The sequence below is a fragment of the Ambystoma mexicanum genome, chromosome 1q, assembly GCF_040938575.1.
Source record: "Ambystoma mexicanum isolate Mex_15411 chromosome 1q, UKY_AmexF1_1, whole genome shotgun sequence".
NCBI lineage: Eukaryota > Metazoa > Chordata > Amphibia > Caudata > Ambystomatidae > Ambystoma > Ambystoma mexicanum.
Window position 1 is genome coordinate 932,314,570 of NC_090922.1, and position 22,418 is coordinate 932,336,987.

Genomic DNA, 22,418 nt, shown 5'->3' on the forward strand with positions numbered 1-22,418 from the left:
AGATTCACATGCTGTGCATGGGTCCGACATCCAGTGGTCACGGCGGAGTATTGCATTTTGTTTTTCGTAGTCGAAAAGGGGACGTCGACAAGGCGTGTCTGTAACACTACCCCTATAGTGACGTGCGGTGTACCCACAATCCCTCACGCGTCGAGGTCCCTCTGTATTTTTTCTGCCCTGAGGGAGCCTTCTAGACGTGAGTACAGAAAAGAGAGATATAAAAAGGATGTCTTTGTTCCTTCCATCCGAGTGGGGAGGAAGGGTGGGCGCATGTGAATCTAAGCAGATACAACCATCAGAAATGCTTTTACGGTAAGTAATGCATTGTCTTCTGATGTTTGTTAATCTGCTTAGAATCACATGCTGTGCATAGACTAGCGAGCAGTACCCGGAGTTGGAGGTGGGTTGTGAGAAGGAACAGTAGAGAAAAGTTGTCTTAATACTGCTTGTCCCACCTGGGAATCAGCTCTAGAGTGGGCATCTACACAGTAATGTTTTGTAAAGGTGTGTACAGAACTCCAGGTTGCCACTTTGCAGATGGACTCAAGGGGAACATTTGCAATGAATGCTATGGATGCCCCAGTGCCACGAGTAGAATGTGCTCTTGGCTTGAAGGGTAGTTCTCTCTTAGCAAGAGTATAACAGAGAGTGATGCATTGAACAATCCATCTAGATATAGTGGACTTTGATACTGCATCTCCTTCTCTTCCTGCTGCCACCGAGACAAAGAACTGATTAGTCTTTCTCAGTGGTCTAGTTCTTTCCATATAAAACATGACAGCTCTGCGCACATCAAGTGTATGCAGGCTCTTTTCTCCTAGATTTGAGGGATTTTGAAAGAACATTGGTAGTTCTATTGTCTGGTTGACATGGAATTTCGAGATGAATTTCGGTGCAAACCTTGGGTGTGTGCGTAGAGCCATCTTATCTCTGTGAACCCTTACAAAGGGGTCTAGAACAGAAAGAGCCTGTAGTTCACTTACTCTCCTAATGGAGGTGATAGCTATTAGAAAAGCAGTCTTAAGAGTGAGGTCTTTAAGAGTTGCCTTGTGCATGGGTTCAAAGGGTGAACCCATGAGCCTGGCGAGTACCACATTTAGGTCCCAGCCGGGAGCTGGGTTTGCTATTGGAGGGTGTATCCTTTTTACCCCTTCCATGAAGGCTTTGATTACTGGGACTTTCCACCATGACACTTTGAGTTGGGAAGTGGTGTATGCAGAAAGTGCCGCTAGGTGGACTTTAATAGAATTGAATACTAGACCTGAGTACAGCAAATGAATCAGGTACAGAACAATTTGTGTGGGAGAGCAGTCAACAGGGTTGATGCTTCTTTCTCTACACCAGATGACAAATCTCTTCCATTTGCTAGAATGACAGTGACGAGTGTTAGGTTTTCTAGCTTCCCTGAGGATGTCCATGCACCTTTGTGGAAGTTGTAAATTTCCAAATTCTATGACCTCAGGAGCCAGGCTGCTAAATTCAAGGTTTGAGGGCATGGATGCAGTGTCCTGCCCTTGTCCTGTGACAGCATGTTGTACGGGCATGGCAGTTTCACTGGTGGAGACAGAGACATCTCCATCAGATGAGCGAACCATGTTTGCTGGGCCCACATAAGGGCCACTAGTATCATGGTGGCTTGTTCCCGGTGCATCTTGTGCACAATCTTGTTGAGAAGGGGAGTCTGGGGGAAAAGCGTAAACAAATTTCCATGACCATGGAATCGTTCCCCTTGGACTGGTTCTGAGGGTACCTGGAGGCGTAATCTAGGCATTGTGAGTCCTCCAGAGTTGTGAACAGGTCTATTTCTGGGAAACCCCACTGTGTGAAGACGTTGAAGACGATGTCTTCGTGTAACCGCCATTCGTACTCTGCGGGCAGGGGGAAATCTCTGCCGAGTTCGTCTGCTAGCAGATTGAGTTCCCCTGGTACATGTTGTGACAGTAGGAATATGTGTCTGAGAGCCCACTTCCAGATGTTCTGGGACAGCTTGGACAGTCTTGGAGAGTGGGTTCCCCCTTGCTTGTTGAGGTAGTACATGGCTGTGGTGCAGTCCGCGAGGACCATCACCGTCTTTCCTTGTAGGTGTTCCTGGAAGGCTTTCAGTGCCTTGAACACCGCCAGTAACTCCAGTAGATTTATGTGCTTGGATGCTACGCTCGGAGTCCACACTCCGTGGGCAGTCTGATGGGATAGGTGAGCCTCCCATCCTGTGAGGGATGCGTCTGTGGTTAGAGTGACTTCCACTACGGCTGTGGCAAAAGGTTTCCCTATTAGCAGGTTTCCCTTTGTCCACCACCGTAGCGAGAGAACCAAGGCCTGCAAGACCACCACTAGATCGTCCCATTGTCCACTGGCCTGACACCACTGGCTGTTGAGCCACTCTTGCATTGGGCGCATGCGCAGGCGCGCTTGAGGTACCAAATAAATACATGACGCCATCATTCCTAGCAAGCGCATTGCTTTGCGTACCGTCACCTCTCGACCTGCCACATATTGGGGGATCTGAAACAGCATGTTTTGGACCCTCTCGTTGGAGGGGAAGACGAGGACGTCCTTTGTTCGAATTAGAGCCCCTAGGAATTGTTTGATCTGGCTGGGGTCTAAACTGGACTTCTCGTTGATGGAGAAGCCCAGTTGGAACAAAAGGTCTACAGTCTTTTGGGTATTGGAGAAGTATGTTTCGTAAGAATCCCCTGTTATGAGCCAATCGTCGAGGTAAGGGTATACTGGGATGGACAACCTGCGCAGATGGGCCGCTGCCACTGCCAGTACTTTCGTGAATACCCTTGGTGCTGATGCTAACCCAAAGGGTAGCACTCTGAACTGGTAGTGTTTGTTCTCCATCATGAACCTGAGGTATTTTCTGTGCGCTGGCAACATTAAAATATGAAAGTATGCATCTTTCATGTCCAGTGTTGTCATGTAATCCCCTTGTGATAGCAAGGGGATTACTTCCTGTAAGGTTACCATGCAAAACTTTTGGGGTTTCACAAATTTGTTCGCTGGGAGCAGATCTAATACAGGGTGCATGGTTAGGTCCTTTTTGGGTACAAGGAAGTACACTGAATAAATACCTTCCGTTACCTGAGATAGAGGCACGACCTCTATAGCTCCCTTTTCCAGTAGCTGTTCCACTTCCTGTAGAAGGATGGCGAGGTGTTCTGGTGTCATGCGTCGTCCCCGTGGGGGTTTGTATGTTGGGGAACTGTTGAATTCTATACAGTAGCCGCGGGCTATGGTTGATAGTACCCAACGGTCTGATGTTATTCCCTCCCATGCTGGAAGAAACAATGTTAACCGGCCCCCAACCGGTGATGCATGGGAGGGGACCCGAATCTTCGGGGCATTTGCTGTTACTGGACTGGGAGCCTCTAGGGGTAGAGGCCCGGCCTCTCCCCCTGCCACGGCGTTGGCCTCTCTGATTGTACTGGCCACTATTACCTTGGTTAGAGGACCAGTTGTTGGCAGAGTATTGTTGTTGTTGATTCTGCTGCTGGCGTTGGCCATGAAAAAAAGGCGCTTATTGCCATAGCCGCGTCTGTTAGGGGGCCTAGAAATCTGGTCAAGGGTCTTGATTGTGTCAAACTCCTTTTTAGCATTTTCTAGAGCCTCATCAACTGCCTTACCAAAGAGATTGGTATCCTCTATAGGTTTGTTGATCAGGGAAGCCTGTGTTTCAGGTTTAAATCCCGAATTGCGCAGCCATACATGGCGTTTGAAGAGTATCCCTTGGACTAGGGAACGCCCAGCAGTCTCTGCAGCATCTAAAGTGTTTTTAACAATGCTTTGGTTCACTAGTGTCCCTTCCGTGATTGTGGCCAGAAGGCGTGTACGGAGGGGTTCTGGTGCCTCTTCAGCGTCGCTACGAAGCTTGCTCCACTGTGCGTCTGCTGAGAAAGCGGAAGCCGTGATTCTTTTCCCCAGGGCATACAGCTTTTTTCCCCTCCTTGTCTGGGGGTGCCTCGCTGGTGGACAGTGGCACCCCTGCTCTCTTCCTTGTATTCGTTACTACAAGGGAGTCTGGTACGGAGTGGCCCCTGACGTACAAAGGGTCAGAAGGAGATGGACTGAAGAGTTTTTCTATACGAGGGTTGACCCCTCTGACCAACGCAGGAGTGGATAGAGAAGGGGTGATTCTTCTTTTTACTGAGGCAAGAAGTGGAATGGTTTGACTGACAGGGGGTTTCTCCCTAATTACTTTTTCCACAAAGTCAATGTCAGGAGAGGTCTCCCCTGTGTCTAATTCAAAATGCGCTGCTGCTTTGCGCAACAGTGCATTAAACGTAGGCTCGTCATCTATAGGAGATGTGTTCCTAATAGGCGAGTCCTTGGGAGGAGATAGGGCTATGGCATCAGGGTCAGAGTACGCTGATTGGGACTGCCAGGGGCGTGAGGTAACTACCTCTAGTTCTTCTCCGATGCCCCCTGCACCTGTATTTGGATCTTCTTGAAAACCCTCCTCCTCTAGGTTTCGTTCTTCCTCTACACCCATAAAATCATCCTCTTCCTGAAAATGTTGTTCCTCTTCAGTGAGGTCATACACATTTAATTCCTCATGTGAAGGATTAAACAGCCTAGGAAATTTGACCCTGGGGTCATCTTGGGGTCCTTCTCTTGGTCTTTTGGGTGTTGGTAGGTTTTGGTTTTCCATAAACCTTTCAATTTTCTCCATACAGAAATTGAGTCTCTCCAGAGTTTCATGGGGTACCCCTGAGTAGTCGGGGGGGTTGGGGGGGAGAATTAGTGTTTTATGCCTGGAAACGCTTTGACCTCTCCCACAACGTCGAAGAAAGGTTTCCGTCGCTGTCTGAAAAGCCTTCCGGTAGGCCAGGAGTCCCTCTAGATGAAGAGGGCAGTTCCTGGCTCCCCTTTGGCTTTTTCGGCGTGTCTTTAGCCCTTTGAGCGGTATTCGACGTGTCTTTCGTCATCCGCTTATGGGTATCGGCAGAAACAATCCTCGCTAGGCTCTCGACAAGTAAATTGTCTGTGGAGGTTTCTCGACGTTACGGGCGTTGAGTGTTGTACTGCGACGGGCACTCCTATATGAAGCGTTACGTCGGATGGTTTTGGGGTAGCGCCTTTATCTGTGGAAAGCCCAATCGCTGGTCGCGGCTGTGTTTGCGACTCTTACGGTCTGAGGTAGACCCCGGGGTGCCCTGCGTCCCCTTCGGCGCTGATGGATTCTTCGTCTTCGACGAAGAAGAGCCGTGGGTTGTGTGCTTATGGGAGTGAGTCTTTTGTGCGTCCTTGTCGCCGGGGTGTTCATCCCCATAAGCAGGTCGTGAGCCGAGCCCGTCGGGGCCGGGGACGGACGTCGAGGAGCGTGAGCGCTCCCTCGAGAGGTTTAAGACTTCCACAACAGAGGTCGTGTTATCAGCTTCCTCGTCACTTTCGGCGACGGCGGGTGAGGAATCGGACTTCAACATGGCATAGGCCGCCCACCTCTTGACTCTACGTTCTTTTAGAGTTTTGGGTTTTAAAAGTTGACAAGCCGCGCAGCCGTCTTCTTTATGATCGAGGGGCAAGCAGCGATTACAGCGTTTATGCTTGTCCTTCCAGGTGTACTTGCCCTTGCAGCGCGGGCAAAACCTAAAGGGTGTCCTCTCCATAGCTGAGGCAATAATTTGTGGTGATAACAACCCCGAGGGAAAGGGAAGGGAAAAGGAAAGGCATTCTCGAAGAGAAACAAGATAGTTCCACCCCCACTCTCCCTACTGTATGTTGGCCGGCGAGGCCAGGCCACGTGTTCGGCAATGCCGAAGGATCTCCTCCGTCTCGTCTCCTCCGTCGAAGATCTTGTTCGGCGGAGGAACAGCTTCGCAGCTACGTCGAGGGGAGGGATCTATGTGTTAATGTAATAAGTCAGGACCAAGGTCCAGGAAATAGGTTTTGCAATGTCTCTCGAGGAGCTCCGCGTAAAGGCGACCAAAAGCTGGGCGGAAAAAAACAATCTGAGGGACCTCGATGCGTGAGGGATTGTGGGTACACCGCACGTCACTATAGGGATAGTGTTACAGACACGCCTTGTCGACGTCCCCTATTCGACTACGAAAAACAAAATGCAATACTCGGCAGTGACCACTGGATGTCGGACCTATGCACAGCATGTGATTCTAAGCAGATTAACAAACATCAGAAATAGATATTCGTATTCTTAAATGTGTTTAATGCATTTCATAGCAGATATATTTGCTATGTCAATGTTTGGTTTAGGGATTTATTTAGGAGCTTCTTTTATAAAAAGGGGGTATATAAAAGAAGGGGGTAGGGGTGGGAGGAGAGTTTACAACACCACTGTATATATTAGGCCCAACAGAACTGCACACCCTAATGACACTGAATATGCACCTCCCCTAGTGTCCAGCTTTACATACCAAGACTGTAACACTTGCCTTACTAATAACGATTCTGTACATACTAGCAACACCCGCACCTGATTGTTTGAAAATATTATGAGGTCTCTCTTGTTTTCAAAATTTCCCAATACCTTTCATAACACAAGTATGGATAATATATAGAACATCAGTGCTAACATTAACAGATACATAGCTAAAACAAAACATACAAAGGGACAAGCACGAAGGCCGAAATACAACGCCTATCACAGGCTTCATCTTGACGCCATAGAAGATGTAAGATGTGAGTCACCCTGAACTGTCCAATAGTTGGTAAACGGACATGAGCTCGGTGGGGAGAGGTAAAGTGAATGGCAGTTGTGTTCATTGATACTGCATGCGTCAGGGGCACCCATGGTTCGACTGCCACAAGAAGTACCGATTGTACAAGCACATGTAAGCTCAAAGGCATCTTCCAGGCAAACAATGGAAGATTCAAAGTTATTGACCTAGACCAACTGCAATGCAACAAGAACCCAAGAAGCATCCAATGCCTGCAAAGACCTTACCTGGCAACACAAGGACTCAAGTATGTAAAAAAGTGTCAAGAGACTACAATCAGCTGCATGGTAGAGGGCCTCACATGGTACTGTAGAGGGATTGGGAAATTCGCCCCTCCTCCCTCTCCTATAAGATACATGACACGGAAGAAGGCCAGGAGATACTGTGAACGCCCATACTATTTCGGACTAATTCCTGTTGCTCCAATGATGGATAAGTATATCGAAAGGTACCCACTCAGCCAGCCCTACAGACCAGGTGCGGTACAAGTCTACCTCAGAGTGGATGAGGAGCCCCAGGTTGCAACTATAGAGACCTCAATTAACAGTATCGACTAAAGCGCCAAGAAGCCACGTTTCTGACATCATTAGAGACACCACGACTTGGAAGCATTAGACATGAAGCACACGTGCCATCCGCACATCGGCACACAAACACACAACCGAATACATGAAGAGCACGAGCGTACAGTTCTTTAGATAGAGGACAGATACATATACATACTGTCATTGCTTTTATTTGTTTGATCATTAGCTGGACGCAGCAATGCAGAAACCGCAAGAAGCAAGAGATCCCGAGTAAAGTTTGCAGATGCTTATATGAAAATAACCTTATGGAACTGCAGGAGCACCTATAGGATCTGACAGAGACAAGTTTGACTAACATATGGAGAATCTAGAATAGCATGGACACTGTAGGAACCGCATAATGGTCTAGGTAAATTACAGCAGGCCACAAGCCTCTCAGCAAGAGCTGAGCTAAATTCAGGCTGGATAAGAGAAAATGTGTGAGACAGGACCTGCTGCCAAGGCCACCAGATACGAGTGACATTCCATTCCCTGGACGACAGTAACACCAGCTGCAATAAATGCGAATAATTCTTCATAATTCAGAGCTGCAGAGCTCCAAATCATGTTCTCCAAACACGTGACCTGGCCGACGCAGACAATGGACAGGAACCAGTGCTGTGAACGGGAGTCGATTTCACGCCCCCAGGCAGAAGCTTGCAACAAAGATGTTACAATGTGATACAAGTGTTGCACGAGATGAACAAGCACTCTCATAGTCTAAGGTGGTACACGCGAGTTACAATACAGAAAAATAGTTGTTCTTATTACCTTGGGTAGGTACACTAAGAGCTGAGAACCGTTGCAGATCCCAGGCCTGGGGAGGTCAGCTCTAGCCAATCACAGTTCAGGCTCCTAGGGGTGGGTAGCAATGGGCAAAAACCAAATGGTAAGACCCTCACACTGCAACATGGCGACAGGCTTTCTGGAGAGGGGCCCAGGTTGTGACGTCACTATGATGCAACTTCAAGACAAAACTGGCCTGCGAGTCAGATGTCGTTGAGTGGTCCACGGATTTCTTCTATCCTTGTACTGATCCTTGTTGGATTTGCTGTAATAAACAGCAGTTTGAACTTGCGGTCTGACTGGGTCGAGGTTCCTTTTTGGGGGAATGTGTTGGGCCTTCCAAGAGTCTGCAAACTCCTAGTGGCCCTCTGCTCTACCTGGGAGTGTGGCCCAGTACGTAGTTCTGACTCGAGTGGAAGAAACATGTACACCATTCTGGACTGAGCATATCACAAAGCTTACATGGATTGAAGCAATGGAAAAACCAGTGAAGGTGCTCAAACAAGAAAGATACAAACTTTGTTTTTACAGTGCTGGCACAATATTTGTAGGGGGCAAACGAACATTGCAACAAGACTTTACTTATTCCTGACGTCAAGAAAGGCACTGCAGCCATAACGGATTACTAGTGGGTGTGTGGCCAACAGGCATACTTGCATGTCCCACCATCATGGAGGGGCTCTTGTTCGCTGGCTACGCTGCACTCAGCCCTATTAGTAATTCCAGAAGAACATCTGCAAGATGAGACCACCAACAGATTTTGCCCCAGCCTCCTTCCCAATGACTGAAGCGTAAACCAGAAACCCATTTGCTACCACCAGAATTTTGCATCCTCCCAGTGAAGGAGAAAAACAAGAACCTTCGAAGGAAGAGACAATGCACTCTTTGTCCAAAGACTCAAACTTGCTCAATGAGATACCGGACAAGTACAGGCTCTTCAGTAAAGCAGAAACCTTCTTCGCATCGATGCTACTACTAGAGGTACAAGGTGCGGCCAATGCTAAAGGGCTGCAAATTGTCTGCTGGGAACTGATACAGCGGATACTGAGCAAGGCTTCAATGTCATAATAATGGAATTACGCGCCATGAGGCTATTGACCAAGCTGAACAGGTATGTCCTCAACCTGTTGACAAAGATTGAAGGAGGTGTTTGTAAAAAGATAGGGGACTCCTGTTGCACATTTTTGCCTCTCGAAGGCGCAGAGAACAGCTCCCTCTCACACATAATAGGAGCTGTACACAACCTAGGATGGTGCATGAAGAAAGAAGCTGTAATACAAAATGATGATTGGTTTGACACAATCTTTTCCTGGGCCCCATCCTGGCTGGGGGAGATAGTGAAGATACTGGTGCCTATCATCGTCTTCGTGTTGGCCATTTTCTACACGTACCAAATTGGTCTACGCTGTTGTGTCAAAGCAGTGCCTAATAGCGCAATGATGATGGTCTCAATTGGGGTATCACCCAAAGCACTTTATGGTACAATAGAAAGTGGTACCCAGACTGTTGACCCAAACAAACCCTGCATAATAGAGCTTTATCATCCCTAATACCCCTGGGGCACAACCACCATGCTTCCACTATATCCCGAAAATTACACAGAACACTGGGTTGACCTAGCAGGGGAAGGGGTTGTATTTACATGCAAATACCCCAGAAGAATATGCCCAGTCCGGAGCTAGTTTGCGAGATGTGTGTAGAGCATGAGTTCGGAAGGACGGGTCTCCACCATACATGGAAGCTGAAAGGTTGGAGAAGTTACAAGGGGGGAGGAAAATATGTATTGGAATTTGGTGGCCAATGACACTGCAGGGGAGTTCGAGAATATGGGATTAACGAAACAGGGAATGTTGGGAAGGAGAGAGGGTCTTCCCACCCCCCTAGGCGATACCAAATGAGAAACACTAGAAAGCCCATGCAGGGAGTAGGAGGGTGCATGCAGAGAAGGGTGCATTATCAAGCCAGTGTATGTATTAGAGGGCTTACAGTAGATACGAATGTAGATGCCATCTTGGCTGACGGCAGCCATGTTTGAACTTAGGCCCAAGCGCGGCGCACAAAATATTTCTTAGCATTAGATCCCTTGCATGAGCGCGAACATCTCTCCCACCCCAACCAGGTCTCACAGAATCCATGAAATCCTTCATTGTTCTACAAGTTACAGGCCCTCGCTCCCAGGAAGGAATCCTCCAAGCAAGGTTATGAGCAAGGAGCAGCGAGCCTCTTCGCAGTACCATCCCACAGACCAGATAGCAAGGCCCCGTGCCCCCAACAATCCCTGCACAAGAAATACAGCCTTGCAACACTTTCATCGTGAGACCCCTGCATGCCACAGGACCATCCAACCCCAGACCACTGATCATAAACCTTTACATCCCTCGATCGATCACCAAGATCAGAAGGCAAGGCTATTGTGCCTTCACCAGTGGGTCACGTGATTTGTGCAGCGAGGTGCAGGATGGCATCTAAATTATAGCCCAAAACTAGGGTGGCATCCAAATTATAGCCCAAAACTAAGGTGGAGGACCTTGGAAGTTGCCTGGGAACGAGAGAAGTGTGCGAGTTGGTGTGACCTCAGCTCCCTCCTGCCCCAGAGCTCATCCCTGTATCTGCAAGGTGTAGCATTGCCATCATAAAGTAACATTGTTTTGTTAGTGGATAATTCATTGTTAGGTCAACTTCACCGTGGATGACGAGCCTGCCAACACCCATGTGGGCGAAGACCGACTGACGATGACGGACCAATGGCTTAGCATCCCCTATAGAGCAGGCCCTACATGTATAGGAACCATCCAATTGGGACTGTAGAATTGCATCACCTATAATTGCGTCCCCAGTCACGTTGTATGTGCTTATAATGTTACACTTGCGAACAGACCCCAGAACGTTCTGCAGTAGTAGAGTTCTTTGTTGGCGCTTTTTCCTTTTTGTATGAAAATAAACCCTTGATATCCTTGCAAGAGTGTCTTGGGCCTTTTTCCCTAGCGGGTTACATTTTTTCTGGTGTGAACGTGCAGGGGCGTGCCTTCACCTCATAAACTTCCAGAGTCATTCTTGTAACGGAAATGTTCTTTTATAAAATCATTAAAAGAATAAGCCAGCTACATAAAGCAGATGTTTATAAAAATGACCTATACATTTATTTTGCACTTTTTAAAACATCTTTAAACACCGAAAATGAGAAGCAGTACATAGCAAGCCAAGATTAGAATAACGCAACTTAACACAAATTAATGTTGCTCTCTGTTGCGCTATGACTCCTAGAGAAACCAGGTGATGCAAGAAAAGAAAATAGTTTTTCATTCTAATATTCAACATAAAAGAGCAACACGCCCTCCACAGTGGTCCTTTATTAGGTCATCAAAGGGCTGCCAAGCACAAATTCCCTTGCAATGGCATTATGGCCTAGTTCACTAGTCCTTTACATTTGTTAAAACAACAAAACAGCCATTATGTATTACCAAAACTAATGAAAATTCAAAAATGAAGCCGCATAAATCACTGAGCGGCAGTGAAACTATCCTTGAAACATTTGAATTGAACTGAATCAGTTGTACTTGCTTTCTCCATGCCAATAGCTTACCCTTGGTTGCATTTCTCAGCTTTCTAATCAAGTTCTCCAATTCGATTTCAGACAGAGAAGAAATAGGGTCCTGTAAAAAATTTAAAAAAAGAAATGAGAAAGAGAACAAAGGGCTTCTTGCAGCTCACATTCTTTATGAAAATCCAGAAACAACTTTTATAGAAATGCAAGTCTTCCCATAAACATTTACATGCCACAAAGCCTCCTGCAGCAGCAGCTATGGGCATGTACATTTTCACTTTGGAATACTCACCATTTACCCTGAATGATTCCTAGCAAAACCAAGCTCCCTGGGTCTACCACACGGAGGAATCTGGCTCCATCTTGGCAGGAAGGGTCATGTGACATGCAGCCTCCCGTGTTATTCAATCACCCCAGGGGAACAATGTTCATTCATCGACAGTGTTTCCTCCTATGGGTTTTTTTGCCGAAATGTTTTCTCTCGAAAAAACTCATAGAAGAATATAGGGGGTAAGGGTATATAAGCGGTTGCGGGTCAGGAATTGAGTAAAATTAATAGCGGACGGGGGTTTTAAAGAAAAACTATTTGGCAAAAAACACATTGAAAAAAACACTGTTGATGAATGGACATAGAACCACCCCAGGGTGTCCAGCCCAGGTGTCCACAGCCGAGGGCCAAAAGCGACAAAGGCCATACCCCGGTTTGCGTTGGTCAGGACCGGAAAGAGCCTAGGGACAGAGCCCCTACACAAGCCAGAACTTTGCAGAGCTCCCCCCTGTGCCAGACTGCGGCTACCACACAAAGGAATCCGTCAACACAGTAACTTTTAATTTATCACTGCACTGAGCAGTTATTACCTTTAAGAACTAAGGGATATCCCAGATTTGGGCCTGCCAACTGTCTTTTGGTCGCCTACACCCCAATTGTATCTCAACTCAGAAATTATACCTGCTCCTTCCCAGCCAGCCCCCCCCCCCCTTTCCCTTGCCACTCAGTCACCTACACTCTCCCTTGTGGGCTGCACCCTTACTGCTCTATCTTCACTTACCTACTTCTTTTACCCTCCATCATGTTCCTTGACGTGCTCCCTTCCTCCTTTTACTCACGTCTCCTCCTTTTCTGTCGCAGCCCTCAGGCACAAATTGATTTAACATCTACCTAACTCACCTTCCACCCATCTCCCTCCTCTGCCCCTGCACCTGAACCTCTTAAATCGGACACTGTCCTATTCTCCAGAGATTTCCAAACGCATCTATTACCCTTGCCTATAGTACAACTTGTGCTCCTCTCCCCACCTCCTAACATTATCCTATGTGGCCATGCGAATGGGCAATCCCTCTGCAACAAGTGTTCCGACATCCCTGATCACTGACTCATCACCCACAATTTTCACTTCTTGCTATTACAGAAAAATGGATCTGTTAGAAAATACTAAATTGTATCCAGCGAAGGGTGCTAACCAATCAGTTCGCTTGAAACATGTACAAGAACACAGAGCGTACTGCCTACATTTCCCCAGCCACCCGAGGCCCAACCCCGGCTGCTGCCATTTTATTTTGCACCTCCCTGCCCCTGCTACTCTCTGAACTGCCCCCGCCTCATCCCAAAGCCCCCACCTACCCTCTAACCCCACTTACCTGCTAGGGCTCCTGAAACGCTGCTCCTTCCCATCGCGGCTGCCATAGAAATAGAAAAGGAACTGTGTCCCATTGTGATTTACTATGGCAGCAGCCATCTTGATTTTTATTTTTACGGGTGATTGGACTTCATACGATATGATGTGGCATTTATAACGCGCCTGTACACAAGTGTATCTAGGCGTGACAAGACTACGAGGGGGAAACAAAGGGAGGACAAAATAACGAACTTACTAGGCCTTGGTCATTCAGGTCGTGCAAGTGCAGAGAACAGGGAAGGGGAAAGTGCAGTTAACTCACCAGTGCAGTCAGTGGGTGGCTCATAAGTGCAGAGAGAAGGGACTGTAGGGTTGTAGATATAGACCCTTAAGTGCTGGGGAGCCCGGAGGCAGTGCAATGGCAACTGGACATGCAGGCGCCTGGGCCTGAGTTCAGAGGGTGACTAGGTGACCAGTGCACGGGACAGTCAGGTGCATTAGCAGGGGAGAGGTAGAGAAAAAGCAGAAACGAAAAGGAAGGTCTTGAGTTGCTTCCGGAAGCGGAGGTGGTTCTGCTCAAGGATGAGAGGCAGGGAGGCTGTTCCAGAAGGAGGCCCCAGCTGAGGAGATAGATCTGTCCCCAACTCTCTGCTTGGAGAAGCATCCGACCCTCGGAGAGTTGGAGATGGATAAGCGGAGAGCTCGAGAAGAAAGATGTTTTGGTAGAGAAAGATGAAGGTAGAGTAGTCCCAGGCCCCAGAAAGCATTGTGGATGATGCAGAGGGTCTTGAAGTTGATCCTTGCAGACACGGGGAGCCAGTGAAGAGATTTCTGAGCTGGTGAGATATGATCCCTTGCCTTGAGGCCAAGGACAAGACTCACAGTCCTGTTCTGGATAAGTTGTTATGGTCGAAGAGTAGAGGCAACAATATGTGCAGAGCCTGTCTCGTGGAGAAATGTTTTTATCTGCACCCTGATAACTGCCCATAGCCCACAGAAGGCCCTTGCAAGCTGGCAGGCTGTTACCGGCTCTGTGCATCCCCCTAGGTGGGGGTGACTGCTACGTTCTCCTCTGACTGAAATGGTTTGCCATCATGTATTGATCACTTTTTAATACTGAAATGCCAACGGTCAGACATTGTGACGGCAGATGTGGGGGATCCAGTCGTAACGGTTTTCAGCATGGTGTTGGACTGTTCAAAGGATACTTAACGCATCACTGCTTTCTGGTAGTTGCATTTAATAATTTCAATATAGCAGAATTGGTATGTTACTTAAATGAAAATAGAAAATCTGTTGAAAACATATTTAGCTTCTGGCATGCACTAAAGGCAACTATTAGCAGAAAGATATTAAGCTTTGCGCCACATCAAAAGAAATGATGCGCTAAGGAAAAGGAGGAATTGGAAACTCACTAAGAGTGGCTGAGACAGACAATAACAGAGACCCATCACACATGAAGAAAGAGCTTGTTATAGGCAAGACCACCGGTTCACAGACAAGGCAGAACAAGCTCTTTTTTACAAGACAAGCATACTGGGATTTCACAGAAAAGGCAGGATCCTAGATAGCCAGAGGACTGAAGAAAACAGAAGACATTAGGCATGTAATATCCATCATACAGGGAGATAGGGAGGTTGTGATGATAATGGCGCTTTCAGAGACTGAGGTGGATAGAGTAGAATTCCTGAATGCGCTTGGTATGCAATGGCAGCGTCAGACAGAAATGGAGGCTTTAAAATCCACACTGTCTGGGGATGAAAAACAGAAAAAAGAAGTGGAGCCTGTCCTGCCGAATGTGTAGGGGGAGTGGGAGATCCAGAGATGGGGCGAATTACCAAAGCATATGCAACTAGCTGTGATCACGCTTGTGCCTAAACCAGACAGCGAACTTACAACTGTCAACTATAGAGCAATATCATTGCTAAATGTAGATTTTAGGATACTGGCAGAGGTCTTCACAACTCATCTGATATTCCGCCCAACCCACTGGCAACAATCAGTGTAGATGCAGAAAAGGCCCTTTACAGTGTGAATTAGGTATGCCACGATTCTGTACTAAGAAAACTTGGTTTCAGCCCCACATTCCTTTTTTTTAACCTATATGTATGCATTTAAAAGAAGAAAAAAAAACATAGTTCATTAACAGGGATACAATACAGTAAGTAATCTTGCCAACTTATAGAAAAGATAGCATTTTCCAATATACCAAAATTATATTTTAATAGCAAAATATTGTGAAAATCAAGAACAAACAAACGCCTCCTAAAGAACATACCTTATCACATGTCAACAACAAAATGCACTGCAAACACACAGAAACTCACACACACACCCATACTACACATTACACGCTCAACACCAGAATACAGTCACTAAGCGCCGAACCGGGATTCGAATCTGTGTCGCACAGTTTTGTCTTGCTTTCACGATCAGCGTGTTGCCCCTAAGCTATCCTCCAACCCTTCCCAGTGTTTACATCCTGTCTGAATCTCAAAGAGATCCTGGTGAGCGCAGAATTGCTTCTATCCTTTTAAAGAACAACCCATATTCATTTTTCAGAGTGCTGCATTGTGCGATCTTTGCTTAGTCTCAGTTCTTCTCTCATGGGTGGGTTTTGTGCAGTGTTTTTCTAGTTGGCTATTTTGCAGATGGTGCGTTTATATATTTTTTATAGAAACTTGATCGGACATTGCCTTTATTTTTGACTGTTATGCCTTACTGTTTGAGTAGCTACTGAATCACCATTACACTTGTGAGACAGGAATGGTATCAAGAGAGACAGACTCAAAGATGTTAGTTAAAGAAATTAGGTTCCTCGGTTGCTGTAATTCCTTACTGGCCCTAACACTAAAGGGATGGTTCCCTTGTTTCTAAGGGCAGTCGAAGTGTGAAAGCCCAAAGTAACAATCTGTCTGTGTCTAAACCTCTGACAAAATGTGTTAGGAAGTCTCTTAAAAGAACAATACAGTGGTTGAAGGTAAAACAGCAAACCAAGGTTGGATTCAGGGGTGGCCAGCTTCAAAAAATGAGTTCAATCAAAAAGGGCTGTTCATAAAACCTTCTCCACAGTTCTTGCAGTAGTCTTACACTTTCGTGTCTTTCGTGACCTCTGCGACTCTCTCTCACGCTCTATTCTCCCGTCTGGGCCGACTCATTCTGCAGGGCACACTCTTGATGCTCTGATTTCTTCTCACCTTCCCCTCTTTGTCCCTCTCTCCACTCCTCCCTCCTGGAGTGATCACTTTCACCTATCCTCCCACCTCACCTTCCCAACCCCACGGGCAAAGCCACCTTCATCACTGCCACCCACCTTCGCGGTCATACGACCCATGAAGCGCGTGTCGGTTGAGGCTTTCACCGCCACCTTCTCGCCCCCCCTTCCCCTTCGGATGACTCCCACCCTGACACAGCCCTCTCCACTCTGCTATATCTGATACTCTTGATATCCTTGCCCCGGTCATGAGAATCCGCCTGAAGCCCAAAGCCAAGTGTAACTCCTGGTATGACTCGGATCTCGTCACCCTTAAACGCAAGTGCAGGGTGGCAGAGAGGAAATGGCGTGCTTCATGTTCATCCTCTGACAAATTGGCCTGCTGCCTGCTCCAAAGGCAATACCGGCTCTCCGTTCTCACCAAGAAGAGAGCCCTAATCCAAGGCCGCATCTCTGCGGCATCTAACAATTCGGCCGAACCCTTTAAAATCTGCAAGGAGCTGGCCAACCCTGCTGCAGTCTCTACCTCTCCTGTCCCCTCCCAGGCCCTCTGCACGGCACTGGCCTTTCACTTCATCTAAAAAACTCAGGGCATCCTGTCCTCACTCTCCTCCTATCATCTCCCCCCCTCTATTCCCTGCTCTTCCTCTGGCCCTTCTGCAGCCACCCGTTCTCTCTCCTCCTCTTCCTTTCCCCTTTTTTCTGCTGACGAGGTTTCGAGACAAGTCCGATCTATGAAAGTCTCGTCAAAACAGGTCCTCCCCTGTTCCTCCAAAACTATCAAGGACCACATCGACTCCTTGGCTCCTGCCCTGGCTGACTTCTGAAATCACTCCTTCGCCTCTGGAGTCTTCCCATCCCCCCCTCAAGCACTCCCTTGTGCACCCCCTTCTTAAGAAACCCTCTTCCGACCCCTCCTGCCTGGCTAACTATCGCCCAATCTCTATCACTCCCTTCCTGGACAAGCTCCTGGAGAAACTGGCCATCTCCCAGCTCTCTGCTTGGAGAATTCCATGCGGATTCTGTTGGTAGTCTTCATGACCATCAGTCTGGCTTCAGAGCTGCCAGAAGCACGGAAACCGCTCTCCTGAACATTCGTGAGGATCTGCTCTCAAACCTTGACTCCAACACCCCATGTGTTCTCATTTTGCTCGATCTCTCTTCTGCCTTTGATACTGTCAACCACAACATCCTGCTCAACCGTCTCCGTGATAACCTGGGTATCACTGGTCAGGCTCTGGCGTGGCTGACCTCTTTCCTCTCCAATCGACCCTCCCAGGTCCAACTGGGGTCCTCCCTCTCTGACATCTTTTTCTCTACCTGTGGTGTCCCCCAGCGATCTAACCTCTCTTCCTGGCTGTTCAACCAGTATCTGGCACTTCTTGCCCACCGCATCGCCGCTCTCTGTCCCAACTTTCAGTGCTATGCGGATGATACCCAGCTCATTTTCAGACTACCCTCAGCCTCCTCTTCCCCTTCCCTCATCTCTGACTGTCTTTCTGCTATCCATGAATGGTGTGCCGCCAAAGACCTCTGCCGTAATGCCAGTAAGACTGAGATTCTACTCATCGCCACAAACGCTCCCTCCTTCCCTGCAGCTCTCTGGCCGGCCTCTCTTGGCCCTCTTCCTGCTCCTACCTGCAAGGCAAAAAACCTCGGGGTCATCTTCGACTCCACCCTCTCCTTCTCTCCTCACATCTCTGACGTCTCTAAGAAGTCACACTACCAGCTACACCTCCTCAGAGGTATCCTTCCTTTCCTCTCCTTCCCCCAGAAGCTCACTGTCTCTAGAGCCCTGGTTCTCTCGAAGCTGGACTACTGTAACAGCCTCTATCTAAATCTGCCTGCCTCTACTCTCCGCCCTTTGCAACTCATCCAGAACAGGACTGCGAGACTTGTCCTTGGCCTCAAGCCCAGGGACTGTATCTCTCCAGGACTGAAATCACTACACTGGCTCCCAGTGGCTGCGAGGATTAAGTTCAAAACCCTCTGCATTGTCCACAAGGCCTTCTGGGTCCTTGGGCCAAAATACCTTCAACTCTCTCTTCCTAAATATCTTCCTTCTCAAGCTCTTCTCTCATCCGCCTCCAACTCCCTCAGGGTCAGCTGCTTCTCCAAGCAACGAGTTGGGGGTAGATCTCTCTCCGCAGCAGGGGCCTCCCTCTGGAACAGCCTTCCTGCCTCCCTGAAACTTGAGGAGAACCATCTCCGGTTCCGGAAGCACCTCAAAACCTTCCTCTTTGCCTCCGCTTTCTCTCCCCCTCTCCCCTGCTAAAATCACTGAACCTGTACTGAATCTGCAACTGGGCCACTCACCGATCTCGGTCCTTGGCCCAGCCACTCTAACCCGCACTGCCTCCCTGGCAACCCCTGCACTGCGGGACTGTCTCTGTATCCTGCCTGGACTTACCCTGCACATGCCACCAGCTGGCCCTTATTATTTATCTTGTATTCTACTAACCCTGCACTTTCCCCTCTCCCTTTCCCCTTGCACTTTTCCCTTCCCCTCTACCCTTGCACTTGCGCGATCTGAATGACACCTGGCCTAGTAGGATTGTTGTCTGTCTCCCCTTGTTCCCTCCCCCCGCCTCGTCGCGCCTTGAAACACTTGTGTATAGGCGCGTTACAAATGCCATATCATATCATTAAGTTCCTTGGGATTCCCTTCCCCAAATTTTAATTCTTCCAAGTTCAAAACATAACCAAAATACATATATGCAGTTCCTCTTCAAGCTTCTCGGGGTTCCCTTCTCCAAGCTTTAACTCCTTTAGCATCAAAAAACAATAAGTATTCAACTTTGTCAGGCCTCTCAGGGTTCCCTTTCCCAAGCTTAGGCCCCTCTTCCCCAAGCCTCGATTACTTCAGTATCATAAAATAATAGGTATTCCACTTTGTTAAGCCTCTCAGGGTTCCCTTCCCAAAGCTTAGGGCCTCTTGGATTCAAACAAAAGTTCATCTTGGGCTCCTCAGGGTTCCCTTCTAGTTTCAAATACAAGTTCAGCTTAAGCCTCTCAGGGACCCCTTTCCCGAGCTTAAACCCATTTTAGTTTTTTTCTTCTTTCAAATTAGGCTTTATTAGCAGTTATATTACAGATATCAACATGATATCAGATATCATCATCATTATATGCTTCTTTGAGAAGCATATAATCACATCAACTTTAGCATGTCATAAAAGAGCACCTGCTCCTTGTCTCCCTCTCGTATAAGAAAACAGTAAACAACTCACCTTTCTCCCCCCTCGCTTGGTACCGTCTCACCCTCTCGAATCCCCTACTTACAAACCCGTCCTTCACCGTGACCACTTATGACACCCCTATCGAGCACCTGGCCACTCCTCTGGCCATCTCCGTCACCACCTACCCGACAACCTGCCAGCCTCCCTCTCCCCTTTGTCTCCTACCAAAAGTACCAACCCCCCTCTTATTCTGTCCCGTCCCCAACCCCTTCCCCATGACACTCCTCCACTCTAGGGTTTTATTAGCTAAGCCCCCCCATTCCGTCTCCATCATACACCCCCGGCCATGCAGACCCGCTATTATCCGCTCCTTCACGTATAGGTTCCTTGCAACATTAACCCACTCCTCTTTGTCTGGCATGTGAGCACATTTCCATTTTGTGGTGAGGCACGCTCTCGCTGCTAACAGTAGGCCCAATGCCATCTCAAGCAACCTACAGAGGTCCCCTTCCTGCCGCTCAATCCCAAACAAAATAAGGGAGATGTAGCCCTGCTGATCCCCTCCCTCCATCTCCTTAATCCATCCTAGGGTCTCATCCCAAAAAAATTCCCCCTTGGCAGCCCCACCACATATGCCAATAATCGGCCTTTGCCAGCAAAGAGGGCTGAAGTCCTGATACATTTTATAGCGTCTGACCGGGTCATATTGCCACCTACGTAGGAGATTTATACCATGCTGTTTATATTGGGTCGAAATGGATGGCAGTGAGGCTCCCTTACAGAAACTCCCCCATAGGGTGGGATCTATCTCCTCTTACAGGTTCCGTTCCCACTTCGTCCTCAGTTTCTCCGTGGACTCCCCTCCTACTTTCACTAGGGCTCGATACACAGCTGAGAGCAGACCCTTCATCTCTAGCCTACTGTCCAAACATTTTTCAAAAGGGAGTGAGGTCACGTCAGATTTGTTCACTCCAGGCCCTCTCAGTAATCGCCTCCTTTAGTTGTAAATACAGAAAGGCAGACAATTTCCCAATACCCAGGTCCTCCTCAAGTTCCAGAATATCTATGAACCCGTCCCCCCTGCACAGCTGGCCTATTCTTTCAAGCCCCGCTTCATACCCAGCCTGAAATCTCTCTGGATTCGGGATCGCATCTCTAACTTCCAGTACCCACAGGTGTCCCAGCGGGGAGGGCCAAGTTGTACCTCCATTAATTTCTGTGCCTTTTCTCCAAATCTCCCAGATGGTCCCCAATATTGGACGTTCCCTAATTCTAGGGAGGATTCTATCTCTCAGTACCTATAACCATTCTCCGCCCGTAGATGGTCGAAGGGGTCAGTTGTCCTTTCGATTTCACCATCTCTCAACATGTCCAATGAGAAAAGGATTGATTTCGACTTGTTGATCTTGAGTCCGGCCAGGATGCCGTATTGTTCCATCTGTTGAACCACTGCAGGTACAGACGTCGGGGGGTTTACTATGTGCAGCAGCATGTCGTCTGCATAAAGGGCAGCTATATATTCTACCCCTCCCACACTAAATCCCTCAACCCTGCTGTCATCTCTAATCTTCGGTGCAAGGGGTTCTAGGGAAGGCGCGAACAGTGAGGGAGAGTACACCCCTGTCTAGCCCAGCCCAAACCAGTGGGAGAATCCCCCGTTTACTGCCACGCAGGCGCTAGGAGTAGCGTACAACACCATAATCCCGCATAGGAAGTCACCCCCAATGTCAAATTTAAGCAGGACCGCCTCAAGGAACTCCTATTGCACCCTGTCAAAGACCTTCTCGGCATCAACCGAAAGAAGGGAGGGGTCCTCCCCACTCACTCCGCTGGCCTCATGCATCAAATGTAGAGTTGCCCGCATTGTGTGCGCCCCCTGCCTGCCCTTGATAAACCCCACCTGATCCGGATGTGTCGGATGCCACCATGGTGGTCCGGGGCCCAGTCTCCACACGGGTCTCACCGCGCCAGTACTCAAAGCTGGCTAGCTTGGTTCTCGCGTCCATACGGCGTCCCTCACTGGACGTACCCCCTCCACTGTGGGTTGTCCCACTTATGTTCGGGGGGGTTGGGGGGTTCTCTTGCAACCTCACTGACCACCACCCACACCAGCCCCAACAACTTTCCGTCTCACTCCCCTCCTCTCTGAGGATGCCAATTCAGGCTCCACTGTTGGGTGTGTGGGGATAAGGGGGGGTGTGGAGTCAGCACTTTCCAACTCTTTATACAACACGCTGTCTGTAATCCTCCTTCTGTCAATCTACCATTCCACCCTTTTCGGGACACAGAGGCTATTGTGCCTAGCTTGTGTGGTAGTCTGTCCTGAAGGCGGGCACACGTTAAACACTGAGCACTCCCTAAGCTGCTTTTTACAGCTGACAGAGTGCTCCTGGGCTGGCTGAACTGTCAAAGGGAAACCATGTTTTCCTTTGACAGTTCAGTTCCCCAGCCGCACATGCTCACAGAGCCATGCAAGGCTGGGGCGTTTTGCTGCGCAAGCCTTGCATAGCTCTTTGGAAATGCTGGCTAGGGAACTGCATATCTGTATGTGCGAGGGGGAGCTCCTGCGCCTCCTCGCACATACGGACAGAGCAGTCTGGAGTGAAGCGTTTCAGCACCCATGCACAGGCCCCTGCACACATGTGGAGGAACCAGGAAGCTCTTGCTTCCCGATTCCTGTTCATGATGCTGGAGCCAAAAATACCATGCTTTCCCCCGGGGCCACCCAGTGCCTTGCATACACACAATCATGTTGATTGTGTTAGGCACTGTGGGGCGCAGGGGACAGGGATGATGCCTTTTTACTGGACATCTATCAGGTGTCCAGTAAAAAATA

General features: G+C 48.4%; 1 protein-coding gene across 2 annotated transcripts in view; it reads right to left on the reverse strand.

Annotated features, from left to right (window-relative positions):
- The window catches only part of TRMT13 (tRNA methyltransferase 13 homolog), an 876,862-nt gene that overhangs the window by 552,083 nt on the left and 302,361 nt on the right, over positions 1-22,418 (reverse strand). For both annotated transcript variants that reach the window (XM_069641589.1, XM_069641588.1), the window contains one exon: positions 11,613-11,682. In XM_069641589.1, the coding sequence (XP_069497690.1) occupies positions 11,613-11,682 (70 nt within the window). The remainder of the gene's footprint in view (positions 1-11,612; positions 11,683-22,418) is intronic.